This window comes from Rhinatrema bivittatum, chromosome 10 (genome assembly GCF_901001135.1).
Source record: "Rhinatrema bivittatum chromosome 10, aRhiBiv1.1, whole genome shotgun sequence".
NCBI lineage: Eukaryota > Metazoa > Chordata > Amphibia > Gymnophiona > Rhinatrematidae > Rhinatrema > Rhinatrema bivittatum.
This window is the reverse complement of record NC_042624.1, coordinates 122078737-122094724: the sequence shown is the minus strand read 5'-3', so window position 1 is coordinate 122094724 and position 15988 is coordinate 122078737. Positions and strand designations below refer to the sequence as shown.

General features: G+C 47.3%; 1 protein-coding gene across 7 annotated transcripts in view; it reads right to left on the bottom strand.

The window, feature by feature from the left end:
- LOC115100226 (kinesin-like protein KIF2C) overlaps positions 1-15988 on the bottom strand; it is a 120112-nt gene that overhangs the window by 6724 nt on the left and 97400 nt on the right. For all 7 annotated transcript variants that reach the window (XM_029618568.1, XM_029618571.1, XM_029618569.1 and 4 more), the window contains 3 exons: positions 13376-13486; positions 6289-6356; positions 284-395 (listed from right to left, as the gene is read on the bottom strand). In XM_029618568.1, the coding sequence (XP_029474428.1) occupies positions 284-395; positions 6289-6356; positions 13376-13486 (291 nt within the window). The remainder of the gene's footprint in view (positions 1-283; positions 396-6288; positions 6357-13375; positions 13487-15988) is intronic.

Here is a 15988-nt window from a genome sequence, read left to right as displayed (position 1 = left end):
AAAAAAAAAAAAAAAAAAAAAAAGAGTCATCTGCAGACAATTTTACTTTCCATTCTTATTCTGGCATCAAGGACAAGTCTCCATGAATAGCAAGATTAAGGGTCAGGAGGTTAAGTTTGAAATTTATATTTCACACAATAAAGAAAGACCAAGAATGTGCAGTCTATAGCAAATGAAGGCTAAAGACGACAGTTACTACAGTGCCGCGTAGTTGGCACACTAGGGCCCGCAAACAATCCCTGGGCCCATGCCTGTTTTTCCAACAGATCTGAGTTCAAGATACCTCATTTTCCAGCAGAAATTCTTCCCTGTTGACCTCTGAGCCTTCACAGTTCTCAGTCTCCATATTAGGGGTATCACCAGCAAATTCACTATGGGGGCTCAGCTCCTTCACTCTGAGGACAAGAGATCTTGCTACAGTTACAAGAGTCATGTGCAGCAGGACCCAGAGTTTAACAGCTGCAGTGCACATAGAAAGTAGAGTTGCTTACCTGTAAAAGGTGTTTGCCGAAGTCAGCAGGATGGTAGTCCTCACACATGGGTGACATCGGATGGAGCCCTGACACTGAAAACTTGTCAAATTTCTAGAACTTTTAGCATGCCCTATACTATGCATGATCCCTACTCCAGTCTTAAATATATAAATGAAAAATGAGAAACCCAATGCTGTAGGGTGGCAGGCAGTTTGTGTGAGGACTATCCTGCTGTCCTCAGAAAACCTGTTTCATGTAAGCAAACGTTTTCTCTGAGATCAAGCAGGATAGTAGTCTGCACACATGGATGAATCCCTAGCTACAGCCTGCTCCCAGACACAAAAGGGGACCAGACACCCAACTAGGTGCCAACAGGCATGCCACCGACACTGTTAACAGAGGGGGAGACAGCCTGAACCCAAACGGGCCTTAAGCAGGAGAGTTGGGTTCAGGCTGTCTCAAAACTGGCCAAATCTGTTGCATTGGCCATCCCTAGCTAGAAACTGAGATGTGAATGTGTGGAAAGAACGCCACGTTGCAGCCTCAGGGTGAAGCCAAGGCGTCTGCCTCCACTGGGGCGTCTGGTGTCCGGGGTGCGGTCAGGAGTCCACCTTAGGCATTCTTAATTCTAAACCCTCCTCTGGGAGGGGATGAAGTTTTTCCATGGCCCTCCCGACCCGGAGGCCGGGCTCAGGGGCCTGACATTCCCTTAGCAGCATTAATTTGTGCATGGGATGGAAGGGAAGAGAGCACGGGAGGGCCCTGAGCCCCGCCAGGACTGGGTCCGAGGAAGCTGGCATCACTGCAGAGAACTCGTCCACTGAGGGACAGTCAATCCCCAATTCCTGTGAGATGAAGGGGAGAAGCAGCTCCAGTTCCTCCCTGCAGAAGAGACTGAGAACCCGGGGGGGGGGGGGGGTGTCAGCCGAATCTGGGTCCTGGTCTGGATCCTGGGCAGGCAGGGGGAGGCTGCAGGAGCCGGTGGGGAAGACGGAGGGGCCCCCAAACCACCTGGACCGCCCCCTGCCAGTCAGGAGCTGCAGGGGAGAGGGACAGAAAGCCAAGAGACCTTAGCTGGAGGGGGGGCCACTTCTTCCTGCAAACTCACTAAATAGGATTTGTGCAGCAAAAGCACAAAATCAGTGGAAAAATGGGTCCCAATGCACCTGGGGGGGGGGGCACCGAAAAAAAAAAAAGTCTGGTCAGGGGCTTCAGGGAGCTCCGGTAAAGAAACCGGAGAAAAACCCAAAATGGCCACCGGTCCCGCGGATTGACAGCATGGGAACACGTTTCCTGGAGGGCATTGGGACCTCAGAGGAACCTCCCCCCCCCCCCCCCAGTAGGCAGCATGAACAGAGCCCCTCCCGCGAAATCCCTGCAGGCTAAACACAGATCGTGGCCTGGTTGCTGGGTGGGGGAGGGGCAGCACCAAGATAAGCTGAGCTGCGGAGGCACAGAATGAACTGTGCACGTTCTCAAGCTGCAAAAGTAAGAAGGGAAGGCAGGAGCCTTCTGTTCAACTTGTGTGTAAAAAAAAGTCCCTGTCAGCAGCTACAAAACCATGGATCCCACTGAAGGGAGAGCAGTACAGAGGGAGCTGCACAGGGGGAGTGACTGGCACCACCAATTTTCACCCCTGCAGCCGAGGATCACCAGGAAAAGGGAGCCTAGGCTATATAAAACAAGGGGCCAAGCCCCCCGCAAGAGTGAGGAGACAGGGACCGTCTCCTGTGAAGGATCCACAGAGTTCACTTTTTTTTTTAAACAATAACTCAGAAATACTTGCTTGATCCAAACAGACACAGAAGGAAAACCGCCCAGAAGGGACAAGTAGAAGTTAACAGGGAACCACAGGGTGAGCTGCCTGCATCTGCTGGAGACAGAAATACTGAAGGGCTACAGGGTAGGCTCTGTCCTCATATAGGACACCCTTTCAGTTCTGGTCTGTCTCCACCTGCTGGAAAGGAGGCTCAAACCCATGGTCTGGACTGATCCGGGTACCTACAGGGAACTGCGGTTTCGGTGCCATTTTCGTGTGGTTCTCAGTCACACACCATGCAGCACTCAATTTGGCTAGGCCGCACATCCAGCAAAGTTGTTACATGGCTCTTGTACTCAAATCAATGGTGCCGCAGCCCTGGCTGAGACCAGCTCCCGCTGCACCCCAAGAAAGCACGAGGCTGCATCTTCAAAGGTGGCTCCCGCCGGCACAAGCCAGAGCTGCATTAGCAGCTCACCACAACCTGCCTTCGTGCTCACCCAGAACCCCAGGCTGCTGGCTCAGCCAACAAGCACTTCCTCCTCCCTAAAGGTACTGACAGCTCCCACCGTCCAAGGTCCTATCACCATCAGGCCCACGACAGCCTCTCTTGCAGAAGCACTTTTTTTTTTTTTTTTTTTTTAAACTTAATTAACCAAGGAAACCCTTGATATACTTCCCTGAAAGGTCTGGTGGCACCAGAGGAGGGAACCAGTCCCCTGGCTACTGGACCCTCAGGCACGTTGTGGGTGAAGACCAGGCAGGGGTATCCAACCCCCTTGGTTGCCCCAGCTCCACCTGAGGGATGGCCCACGAAGGCACCCAACACCTCAGGGAGCATGTGCCGCTTTCTTCTAATCAATCCCCGTTTGCTTAGTTTAAAAAAAAAAGTTGACTGCAGGTGGCACTCATACGTAGCAGCGTCTGAGTTTTGTTCTCAGACTCCACCTGCTGCTAGGGAGGCAAAACCCACTTTTCTGGACTGATCTGGGTCTGTTCAGGAAATTTCTCTCTCTCTATCGTCACATTCTGCTGCTGTTTGAATTGCCGTTGTGTTTAAAGTGTCAGCGTGTCATGGTGTATCCTGGGTCACCTGCTCTGAATCTGGGGAGGCAGTGTCCCCATAACCATCGGGCCCCATTACACCTCCAGCTATTGGTGGCAGGTTGCTCCGCAGTGTGCCTGCTGGGGGCACTATATGCATAAAGAGACTGGAAGGGACCCTGCGTGGATGAATGGTACAGAGCATGCTCAGTATGCAAGGTCAAAGTTCTAGGAAACCTTGACATAACTTCTCCATGTTGGAGCTCAAGGATTACCATCCTGCTGGTCCTCAGAGCATCCATATAACCGGAGCAGCCAACTCTGGTCCTCAAGAGCCATAATGAATATGAATGGGATGTGTTTGCACTCCCTCATGCATATTCATTGTGGATATCCTGAAAGCTTGTCTTGTCTGTGGTTCTCAAGGATGGAGTTGGCCACCTGTCATGCTAAGCAAATTCAGTTTATAAACAGCATGGCAGATCTTCAGATAAAGCCACCAATACTTTACAGGAATCCTTGCATTTTGAAAATATGCCTACTTTGCATGCCATCTTCTCCCCATTCCCCCCTGCAGCTTGCTAGCAGTATTCTGGAGGATTCCCTCTGTGGCCAGCCTGTCCCACTTTCCATGGCATTGCCACTCAGCCTCATGGTTTCCTGTACAGAGGGTCCCCAGTTCCACAGCCAGCTAGGGATGCTGAAGCTGCCATGATCACAGCTCATGGGCCTGGTCTCGGGGGAGTGTTCTACCAGTAATAGGTTAAGGGTAGCTGGATTTAGAGCTCATGATAAAAGGTTCTAGAAGGTGCCCCAGTGCATGCTTCCAGCCTCATGACCATTGCTATAATGAGCAGACTGGAGAGAAGGTTTATTAAAATTGGGGAATTTCCTCTGACAGCTACAAAGAAGCCCATGGCACCAGATCCCATCCCTTGTTCTAATTTGAGCTGAAAATACAAACTGCCAGGAGAAGGCATCTGTGCCGACATTGACATCAGATTGCGTCAGGGATAGGGTGTCAGATTAAGCAACGCTGCACCCCCAGAATGCAAATCCGAGCAGTTCTGGTATTTTGGGTCCAAATTCAGATACCTTGAAGGATTTTTTGTTCATGTAGCACAAGACTTGGTCTGCTTCCTTTGACTAAGTCAGTTAACAGAATTGCAAATATTGGTACATACTCACAATTTAGCAGCTTAAGTGGAAATTTCATTTCTAGACAGTTTAGATGCTAAGCAAATTCACCATCCTTCACATCAAGCACTTCATATATGCAGATGACGTGCAAATTCTTTTCCCCTTCACCGACTCCCTATAAACTGCACTCCAAAACTGGCAATCCTGCCTCTCTTCCATCAACCAACTACTCACAGACATGCATCTCGCCCTCAACCCCAACAAAACTGAACTCCTAATCATTTCCAACAAACTTCCTTTTCCCTCTATCCCCCCCTCACACTCAGCTACTTCTCTCTTCACACACCCGCAATCTAGGTGTTCTCATCGACAATCAGCTCACTTTCAAACCCTTTATTAACTATCATTAGAGACCGCTATTTTAAGCTTCAAACAATTAAAACACTCAGACCTTTACTGCATTTTTCTGACTTTCGCACTGTCCTCCAGTCTATTATTTTCTCTAATAGACTACTGTAACGCTCTCCTCCTTGGCCTCCCCTCGACACATCAAATCTTTACAACTATTACAAAACGCTACTGCACGTGTTCTCAGGCTGCAAAAAAAAAAAGGGACCACATCACACCTGCGCTCATTGAACTCCCCTGGCTCCCAATACAAGCACGAATACACTACACAAAGCCCTCTATCATACATAAAAGTCTCACAAATGAATCTCAACTGGCTCAGTCCTCCCATCGTTCCCTGCACTTCCTCAAGACCTACTCGTACTGCCCTCCAAGGAACACTCCACGCACCCTCCAATTCAATCAAACTGACCTCTACTATAAGCAGAGCATTTTCCCTTGCTGCCCCTACCCTGTGGAATGCTCTACCATCCGATTTACGCACAGAAACCTCCACCCCCAAATTAAAACAAAAAAAAAAAAAACCTAAAAACTTGGTTGTTTTCAGGCCTACCCCGATTTCACTTCCCCCTTCACAAAGTATACCTAACTAGAAGGATTCTTTTATATAATTTCTAGCTCCCCCTTCAGCTGACTTTGGTATCCCCTCTAAGTACCCCCCTCTCCTTCCAATGTGCCCCTGCCTCTCTCCTCTCCACCGCCCCATAGGGTCGCGTACCCCTGTGTAGCTTTCCCTTGCCCCATGTCCTCTCTCTCCCATAATGTTCCCCGGAACCCCCCTTATAACCTATTTAGGTACTCAGTTCCCCAATTCCAGCTGTCTATTTTATAATTGCATACCTTGTACCATGTATTATGGTACATCCATTCACTATGTGTGTATAATTGCTTTCAAGGCATCCCTTTACCATGTATTATAGTTTCTTGTACATTGTCTTGCTATTTCGTGCAGGATACCCTGCATTATTTCTCTCTTCAAATCTATATTTAATTTGTTCTCGTATAGCTGTTTATGATACTCCATTATATAGTCCGTGTTATTTATACATACTTATCCCATGTATCTGATTCATTGTTTGCTATTGTTCTATGTAAGGGCCACACCCAACAGTTCTTAGTTGTATGTAAACCGATACGATGTGCAAACAGCTATCGGTATAGAAGAAACTCCAAATAAATAGATTGCAAGTCTGTGGAGATCAAAGGCAGCAAATTTTGTTGCTAACTCAGCAGGGAGCCAACCCTATGGCAACACAGAATGGAAACTAAGGGAGCAGTGGGAGGTGGAAAGATTTGTTATGGGGCTGTTAAGTGTAGTAGTTATGCTAAGGTTTAGATAGACTGATGCCCTTCGCTCCAGTGAGTAGAGTAGTTGAGTCATTCTAGAAGTATTTTGTTGCTGTATTCCTAGGATGCATTTTGTGGTGAGTGTATAATGTAACCTGCAACAGAGGGCAAACTTACCTGTCTGCATATCTGAGGGTATTCAGGGTGTATTCACAAGAAGCCATTCCAGGGGATATCATCGCAATCTGAAATATAACCAAGCAGCACCTTAGAATGAGAGGAATCTCACGAGCCGAGCCCCACGAAACAATTAGGGTGAAATTAAAGAGGAAACTTGGCTCTTAACTAATTTTTGTTTCTGAAGTACCAAGGATCAGGCCAGACAAGGGGATTTATGCATCCCTACCAGCAGATTGAGGCAGAGAACAAAACAGGCACTGCTACATAACTGTGTGCAACCTGCAGTCCTCAGTATGGGCCTGTACCCAAGCCAAGATGTCTGCCTTAAACCCCAATCAATTTTGGACCAACAGATGTAAGGTTAGAGGCCCCTGGAAACTATGCCCCCTTGATTTAACAAAAACTGAACTATGTACATTGAGTATCTCAACCCAGTAGAGTCAACTCATCCAGAAGCGAGGAAGTCTTGACACATGGGACAGGTCTCTGGAACGAGACGTGGTATTTCAGGAACGAAAATTAGCAGGTAAGAACCACGTTTCCTTTCCTATTCATACCCCGGATCAGTCCTAAGCCCTTCTATTCTGGGCAGGAACCCGAAAGACCCAAGCATAACACTCTCCCCAGGGATTCGCACATCCAAGCAGTAATGTTTGGTAAAAGTGAGACGAGAAGATCACAATGCCACACGACAGATTTCTTAGGAGTAGCTGAAACTCTGCCCATGGAATGTTCTGTCAACCCTCAGGCACCGACCGGCACTTACAGATGTAAGCTAATGCCATCATCTCTTAACCATCAAGCAATAGGGCCCTTGGTAGCCTTATTTCCTTTCTTTGTTCCACTGAACAGGACAGATGATCCAATCTCCGAAAGGCATTGGACACCTTGATATCGCAAAAGAATGACGCACATCCAATAAGTGAAGCTCCCTAGGCACAGGCATATCTGCTAGCAGGTTCGGAAAAGCCGGAAGCTCAACAACCTGATTAAGATGAAAGGCATCAGCTTTGGCAAAAAAAGAAGGAACTGTATGTAAAGAAACTCCATCCCCCAAAAAGCAGAGGAAGAGATCACTGCACGACAACGCTTGCAGCTCTGATTTTGGCCTAGCCAAGCAAATGGCCACCAGGAAAACAGTCTTGAGTTAAATCCTTCAACGATGCTTTCCACATTGGCTTGAAGGGAGGACCACACAATGCAAAGAACCAAATTCAGATTCCAATCTGGACAGATCTTTTGCTCCTTCAGAAAACAAACCACATCTGGATGAGATGCCAACGGCCTACCCTGAATCCTGCCACCTAGACCCCAAGGGAATTATAAGGCATTCCCTGTATGTACCCGTTCCGTCCAGACAGTGGGTTATGTGCCCCTTCCAGCAGATGGCGTCAGAGAAACTTGGAAGGAGCCCCTATAAGCAGGTGCGAGGCTTAGAACCTGCGGTCCTCTCCTTTCTTATTTCTAGTTTTAGAACACCAGCTTTCTTCTTTATTGGCTTTTGTTCTTCGCTTGGTTGGATCAAGTTTAATTAAAAAACATTTCAGACTGAAAGAAGTTAGTCAGTGCCTGTGGTGCTGGGACACTAGCAGACTTGCAGGCAGAACTGTTTCCCTGTTTTGGTCTTTTTCTTTTGCTATTCAGGGTAAGTTCTGTCTGTTTTTATTCTCAGCTCTGAATGTTTTTTGGTCACTTTCTGGGGTGATAGTTGGTGGTCCAACCTCTCCCCCGAGAAGCTGTTTGCCTTGGGGCAGCGCTAGCAGAGGAGACATTCCTCTGCTCAAAAAAAAAAAAGTCACAGGAGGAGATTTCAGAGGGAGTTTTCAAGTCGTTGGTATTTAAGCAGAGGTTTATTCCCACTCTCAGCTGCCTTCAGGGGTGTTTGTTTTTGCCAGGCAGCCTGCCTCCCTCCCCTCATGCTGCGATTCTCACGATGTGGTGCCCTGCGGAGAGCCCGGGTCGAGGATCTCCAGAGAAGGCCTTTGCTCCAGGTTCCTCCCTGGTGGGGAGGGTCCCTCGAGCCCAACTACTCGATTGGCAGCGTGTTTGCAGTCGCGCCAGCCTCGGGGGGTGGGGGGGGGGCGGCAGCCCTGTTCCTGTCGAGTGTGGGAACGGCAGCCATCTTTTTTGTTTTCTCAGCGCAGCCTGCGGGGGGATTCAGAGCCCGGATTTTCACCGTCTCCACCTCTTCTCACCCCTGTTGACCCTCCAGATCTCTCTGCAGCCTTGGGGGCCTCTGAGGCTCCTCCCGGGCCATTTTCAACAGATTTTGTTGTTCTCCACAGTGCTTGTCTAGCCCAGCTGGGGCAGCAGCAAGAGCCAGTTCCCGGACCATCACCGCCCAAGCAGATTAGATTAGAGCTACCTGGCAATAACACGGTGTCTGGGACTGCCCCAGGGTCCTCCAGGGTCCGTCTGGCCCCACAGCCCAATGTTCTGGCTCCTGTGTTTCAGGACCCTCTGCTGCCTACCTTACCTGATCCTAATTTGGATGATCAGGGGGTGCCCATACAGGTCGAGGGAGATGACCCTAGGGTCTTGCACATTTTCCAAAGGGAAGAATTGGATTCTCTAATTCCCCATGTCCTTAGGGAATTAGATATTGATGCTCCGGGGGATCCCTTACTGGCAGGGCTAGGCCCACTAGCAAGGACTTTTCCTTTCTACGAGATGCTTCTCCAGTTGTCCAGGGAATGGGACACCCCTGATTCTACTCACAGAGTGGGTAGAGCTATGGACAAACTATCCCCTCCCTGACAAGTACCTCGAGCTCAAGGTACCCAAAGTAGACTAGTCTGTGACGGCGGTCACTAAACGGAAGACTATCCCGATCACAGGTGGAGCTACTCTCTGGGATCTCCAAGACCAGAAGCTCGAGGTCTACCTCGAGTGGATTTTTGAGGTGTCTGCCCTGGGAGCCAGGGCTGCTGTCTGCAGTTCTCATGCAGCGTACGGGACTACGCTGGTTTCAACAACTATTCAGTGCGCAAGAGCTGCCTCCGGAGGAGGTGTAGCAGGCAGAGTGTTTGGAGTCTGTCAAAGCTTATGGGGCAGATGCGCTATACGACCTCCAAGTTTTGGCCAGATCAATTGTCTCTGCGGTATCTGCTCAACACCTCCTTTGGCCTTCGCAATTGGTCAGCGGATTCTTCATCCAAGCAGCAGCTAGGATCTCTACCTTTTAAAGGGAAGTTGCTCTTTGGAGAAGACCTGGAGCAGATCATTAAGTCCCTTGGGGAGAATAAGGTGCTTAAGTTGCCTGAGGATAGACCATGGTATTTCAGGTCATTCAGCTCTTCCAGAAGTCGCTTCAGGGGTCAACGATGTTTTCACCAGTCTCAGCCGGCCTCTCAGAAGCAGCCCTCGACTCGCTTCCAGTCTTGGTCACATTCCTTTCGAGCTTGCAGACCTGCTTGAGATATTCCCTCCCAGGGGGGTTTGTCCAAGTCTTTGCAATGAAGCTGTGCCAGCCCACTCAACACCCAGGATAGGGGGGACGTCTTCATCTATTCTATGAGGAGTGGGTCAAGATCACGTCGGATCACTGGGTCCTGGATATTATAAAGCACGGCTATGCTTTAGAATTCTCGACCTTTAAGAGAAAGGTTCCTGTTCTCCCCATGTGGACCAGCGACGAAGCAACTCATAGTATGTCAGACGCTAGACAGGCTTCTAGCTCTGGGAGCCATTTCTCCAGTCCCACTAGAGGAGCAGGGATCAGGCCATTATTCCATTTACTTCATGGTTCCCAAAAAGGAAGGATCCTTCCACCCAATCCTCGATCTCAAGATGGTCAGAGCCCTCAAAGTCCCTCGTTTCAGGATGGAAACATTGCGGTAGTTCACAGGGAGGGAGTTTCTGGCTTCCTTGGATCTGACAGAGGCTTATCTCCATCTTTTGATCCACCAGGAGCATCAGCGTTTTCTGTGCTTCAAGATACTGGGACAACATTTCCAGTTCAAGGCTCTACCCTTCGGACTCAACTGCTCCCCACACCTTCACCAAGGTCATGGTGGTGGTGGCAGCAGCTCTATGGAGTGAGGGAAAGATGGAACTATCCCCAGGGAAACCCCATAATCTGAAATCGGTAAAAAGGGTTCCCTACTTGATAATGCTTGAAGTTCAGAAACTCTTCTAGTTTAGTTTATTGGCATTTATATACCGATGTATCAGACGAACCTTCACATCTGTTTACAAATGGTGACCAAGAAAACCACCAGTCAAATATTTCATGGTGGCTCTTAAGAGGCTCAAACAGAACTACACACTTGCCCTTGAAGACCAAATTAAGGCTCCAGGAAGGACACCTTACATATGGGGAGACACAAATGCTTTATTCCGGAGAAACCATACCACATCTGGTTGAACTGCCAAAGTTGCTCCATGTACTTTGCCCCGCAAGCAGCCCAAGGCAGACACCTGCACCATGAAGGAGCTGAAAGACAAACCTTTCATTAGGCCTTTCTGTAAAAAAAACAAACAATCTACACCACTGACGTTTGCTGAGAATTGACCCCCTGATCCATACACAGACTCTCCAAACTGACATATGCCAAGGAAGTAGAGGTCTTACAAGCTTTCAGCAGAGTAGAAATAACATCCTCCGGATAGCCTCTTCCTTAGTTGCCTCCTTTCAAAAACCAAGCAGCTTGATCTAAAAATATGGGGCCTTGTCGTAAAAGATTCTGTATATGGCCCAGCCTCAGGGGACCATCCACTGATGGTTTGTGGATCTGGTTAATCTAAGGCCCTTGTGGCCACTCCAGAGCCACGAGAATCACCTTCCCTTGGTAGACCTCTTAGGACCTTGCCCACCAGAGGCCATGGGAGAAAACATAAATCAGAACATTGTGCAGCCTAGGCAGCACTAGAGCATCGACCCCTTCTGCTCAGTGTTCTCTGTGACTGAAGAAGTGTGGTGCCTTGGAGTCACTATCAGATCTATAGGAGGCATGCCCCACCTGTGAGAAGTGAGGGTCATTGCCTCCTCTGAAAGCTCCCATTCTCCTGGATCCAATTGTTGACAGCTGAGAAAATCCGCTTTCACATTGTCTGCCCCTACTATGTATGACGCAGCTATCAAAGCCAGATGCTGTCCGCCCAGGACATCAGCAACTCTGCTTCCAGAATAACCACTCAACTCTTGGTACCTCCCTGGGGGTTGATGTAAGCCACAGTCATTGTACTGTCTTACAGAACTGACTGCACGGCTCTGCAGAGGCGGCCGAAATGCCTCGAGCGCCAGGTCGCTTCCTCTGCCGACCAATGACCCTGCACCAACTGGGACTGACAGCCCCCCCCAACTGGTGAGATTGGTATTGGTGGTCACTACCATCCATTGAGGCACCTCCAGGTCCACCCCACAGCACAAGTTGTCCCAGGCAAGCCACCACAAAAAGATTGGACCTGGCGAACCAAGCAGTAGTGGAAAATGAAACTGGATCCCAGTGAGATAGCAATGCTTTCTGTAGAGGTCTCATGAGCAAGCGCCCAAGGGACCAACTCCAGGGTCGAGGCCATGGAGCAGAGGACCTGCAAGTAATCCCAGACCCTGGGCACTCTGGTCTCCCAACACGCTCTGAACTTGCTACCAGAAGGGATGGACCCACCAGGACTTGACAGCCTCCTGGGAGGAAAATTTCAATTTTAAAAATTTTGCTCACGTACAGAACCACAGGTTCTGCACCAGCTCCATCTGCTGGAGACAGAAATACTGAAGAGCTGCAGGTGGTGCCTGCAAAAAGAAGCTGTCTCCATCTGCTGGAAGGGAGGCAAAACCCAGGAGTCTGGACTGATCTGGGTACATACAAGGAGCTTTAAGACCTCAAATACAGGTGGCAGAGACAACAGAACATACACTCTGGAAAGATTATGCAAGTATCCATGTGTACTGTGTGGTAGAAGAGAGAAAGCTGGAGAGTACAGGGAAAGAGGCAGAAATCTATCTGCACGTCAGTGATGCAAGCATGGGGCACCTTTCCTCTTAAAATTAGAATATGAAATGACACCAGAGGTCCCTTGCCTTTGCCCCATTATCCTTCCTGTCACTCCCTGTCTGTGCACTTTATATCCCTAGGTCTTTTCTTCACCTCCAGGAAATGAAACCAATACGGATCCTGCTGATACCGTGTGGCCACTGCAGCTTCACTTTTTGCACAAAACCTGTTATAGAGGGGTCCTGTCTGGACTAACATAGCAGCTACAGCCATGCCCTGTCGTTAGGCAGGTAATCCATTGGATATACAATTCTTTAGTCTTGCGGACAGGGAAGCAGGTTACTGTAACTTGGTGTGCAAGGTGGCTATGTGAATTAAAGGTTGGTTAGACACATTCTGGCTGTGGCCATACTCCATACAGCTTTCCTTCCGTAACCGGAAGTCTAGAGCAATGAACGGTTTGCCTGCTGAATGAGGGGCCAGGTCAAGGCACTCAGCCTGCCTGCAGAGAGAGACTTAAGATGACATTTTATGGTTGCTTTACAGTACTTAAATGTAAAAAATCTCAATGGTCTTTAAGAGCAGCCCCCATTAAGGATGTGCAAGGCAGTTTTGGTTTGTGTGCAATGCTTTTGTTCTTTTGAAGACACCATCACCTTTCCCTTTGACAGGGAAATGCAGTCCTTATGCTAAAAGTCTGCCCACGTACTTTGTGGGAGATGAAAATGCCAGGCATGCTCGTTTCCTACCCACAGGATATCAGAGCCAGCTAAGTATACATCATACTTCTGCCCATTTTACCCTCCACATTCAGAACAAGCAATATTAGCTTTTTTTTTTTTTAAACAGGAATTCTGTGCACCAGACAGCTCCTGCTCCATCATGCAACAGTGATTCTTAGATTTGATCCAAGGCATGTACTGAGTACCAATGGGAGCAACATCTGACCCCTGACCTGGGATCATTGCAAAGGCTGGACTATAGGACAATGAGCAGGGAAGAGAACCAACCAGTTGCCCTAAATGAAACTGAGGTTCAATCTCAGACACCAGCAAACAAGAAAGAAAACCTAGAGTCAAGCTTCCTAATATCCTCCCTCCCCCAACCATAAGCAATGCCTGCTATATTACATTGGCACCGGCACTTACCATGCATGTCCTGGAGTTCTCTCCTATGAAGGAGTCTCTGAGAACTTGTGTTAGCTTGCTCTCCCGGAAGGGCGTGTGAGACTTGTTCTGTCCTAGAGCACGGATACATTCCTGAAAGAGTCAAGGGCATCAGATGCAGAGACCAATACTGCACACCCGAGAGATGCAGAACCACAAATGTCATGCCAAGTTAGACCAAGGCCCACTCAGCCCCCACAGGGGCAGAAACCGCTTTCTTTAATCTCCCTGCTAATGTGTTTATGGGCTTGTCCAAGCCTCTGTTAAACCCTGCTACGCTCGTTGCCATTATCACATCCTCTGGCAACAGATCCCACAGCTGAATGTGCACCAAGTGTAAAAGTCCTTAATTTAATTTAAAACTGCCCATTGCTAGTTTCATGGAGAGTCTCCTTGTTTTAGTATTTGAAGAGGTAATTTGTTTATACATATCATGCATATATTTATTATGTACATAAATGCCATACTGGGTCAGACCAAAGGTCCATCCATCCCAGCATCCTGTTTCCAACAGTGGCCAATCCAGGTCACAAGAACCTGGCAGGATCCCATGGGGTAGAAAGATTCCAAGCTGCTTAGCCCAAGAATTTCTGCAACTCCACCTTAAGAATGGTTAATGGACTTTCCCCTCCAGGAACTTGTCCAAACCTTTAAATGCAGATACATTAATAGTTTCACCACATCCTCTGGCAACAAATTCTAGAACTTAAGAGTAAAAAAAATTTAGTTCTAAATGTATTACTTAACTTCATTATCTTTCCCCTGGTCTTTGTAGTTTTCAAAAGAGTAAACTACTTGTTCCATTCCACTCAGTTGTCTCTTCTCCATGCTGAAGAGTCCTAACCTCTTTAGCCTTTCCCCATAGGGAATTTGTTCCATCCCCTTTATCATTTCAGTCGCCCTTCTCTGTACCTTTTCTAATTCTGCTTTATCTTTCTTGAGATGTGTTGACCAGAACTGCACACAATACTCAAGATGAGGATGCACCATGGAGTGATACAGAGGCATTATGATATTCTCTGTTTTATTCTCCATTCCTTTCCTAATAATCCCCAGAATTCTGTTTGTGTATGATATATGAACACAAGATGAGGTCACACCATGGAGTGATACAGAGACATTATGATATTCTCTGTTTTATTCTCCATTCCTTTCCTAATAATCCCCAGAATTCTGTTTGTGTATGATATATGAACACAAGATGAGGATGTACCATGGAGTGATACAGAGACATTATGATATTCTGTTTTATTCTCCTTTCCTTTCCTAATAATCCCCAGCATTCTGTTTGTGTATGATATATGAACACAAGATGAGGATGCACCATGGAGTGATACAGAGGCATTATGATATTCTCTGTTTTATTCTCCATTCCTTTCCTAATAATCCCCAGCATTCTGTTTGTGTATGATATATGAACACAAGATGAGGATGCACCATGGAGCGATACAGAGACATTATGATATTCTCTGTTTTATTCTCCATTCCTTTCCTAATAATCCCCAGCATTCTGTTTGTGTATGATATATGAACACAAGATGAGGATGCACCATGGAGCGATACAGAGACATTATGATATTCTCTGCTTTATTCTCCATTCCTTTCCTAATAATCCCTAGCATTCTGTTTGTGTATGATATATGAACACAAGATGAGGATGCACCATGGAGTTATACAGAGGCATTATGATATTCTCTGTTTTATTCTCCATTCCTTTCCTAATAATCCCCAGCATTCTGTTTGTGTATGATATATGAACACAAGATGAGGATGCACCATGGAGTGATACAGAGACATTATGATATTCTCTGTTTTATTCTCCATTCCTTTCCTAATAATCTCTGCATTCTATTTGCTTTCTTGGCTGCTGCTCCACTCTGAGCAGAATATTTCAATGTATTATCAATGACACCTAGATCCTTTTCCTGAGTGGTGACTCCTATTGTGGAACCTTGCATTATGTTATTATAATTTGGGTTACTCTTCCCTAAGTGCACCACTTTACTTGTCCACATTAAATTTCATTTGTCATTTGCCTGCCCAGTCTCCCCTTGCAATTTGAATAATTTTGTGTCTTTTGCAAGTTTGATTACCTCACTTGTTCCCATTTCCAGGTCGTTTATAAATATATTGAAAAGTAAGGGTCCCAATACAGATCCTTGGGGCCTCCACTATTTACCTCTCTCCATTGGGAAAGTTTAACATTTAGCCCCACTATTTTCTATCTTTCAAGCAGTTGGCAATCCACAATAGGACACTGCCCTCTGACCCACAACTCATGAAGCACTGTCAAATGCTTTTGGAAATCCAGATATAGTGCATCACTTGCAGCAAATTTGTGAGGCAAGACTTTCCTTGGCTAAATCCATGTTGGCTTTGTCCCAGACTATGCTTACCTATGTTCAGCAATTTTGTTCATGTAGTGTCTATCATTTTGCCTGGCACAGAGATTCACTGAATCACCCCTTGATCCCTTTAAGTTTTGGCATTACAATGGCAACCCTCCAGTCTTCAGGTACCATAGATGTTATTGCTAGTTTACAATTTCCAATAGCCGGTCTGCAATTTCCTCAGTTTTCGGCACGCTGGGATGAA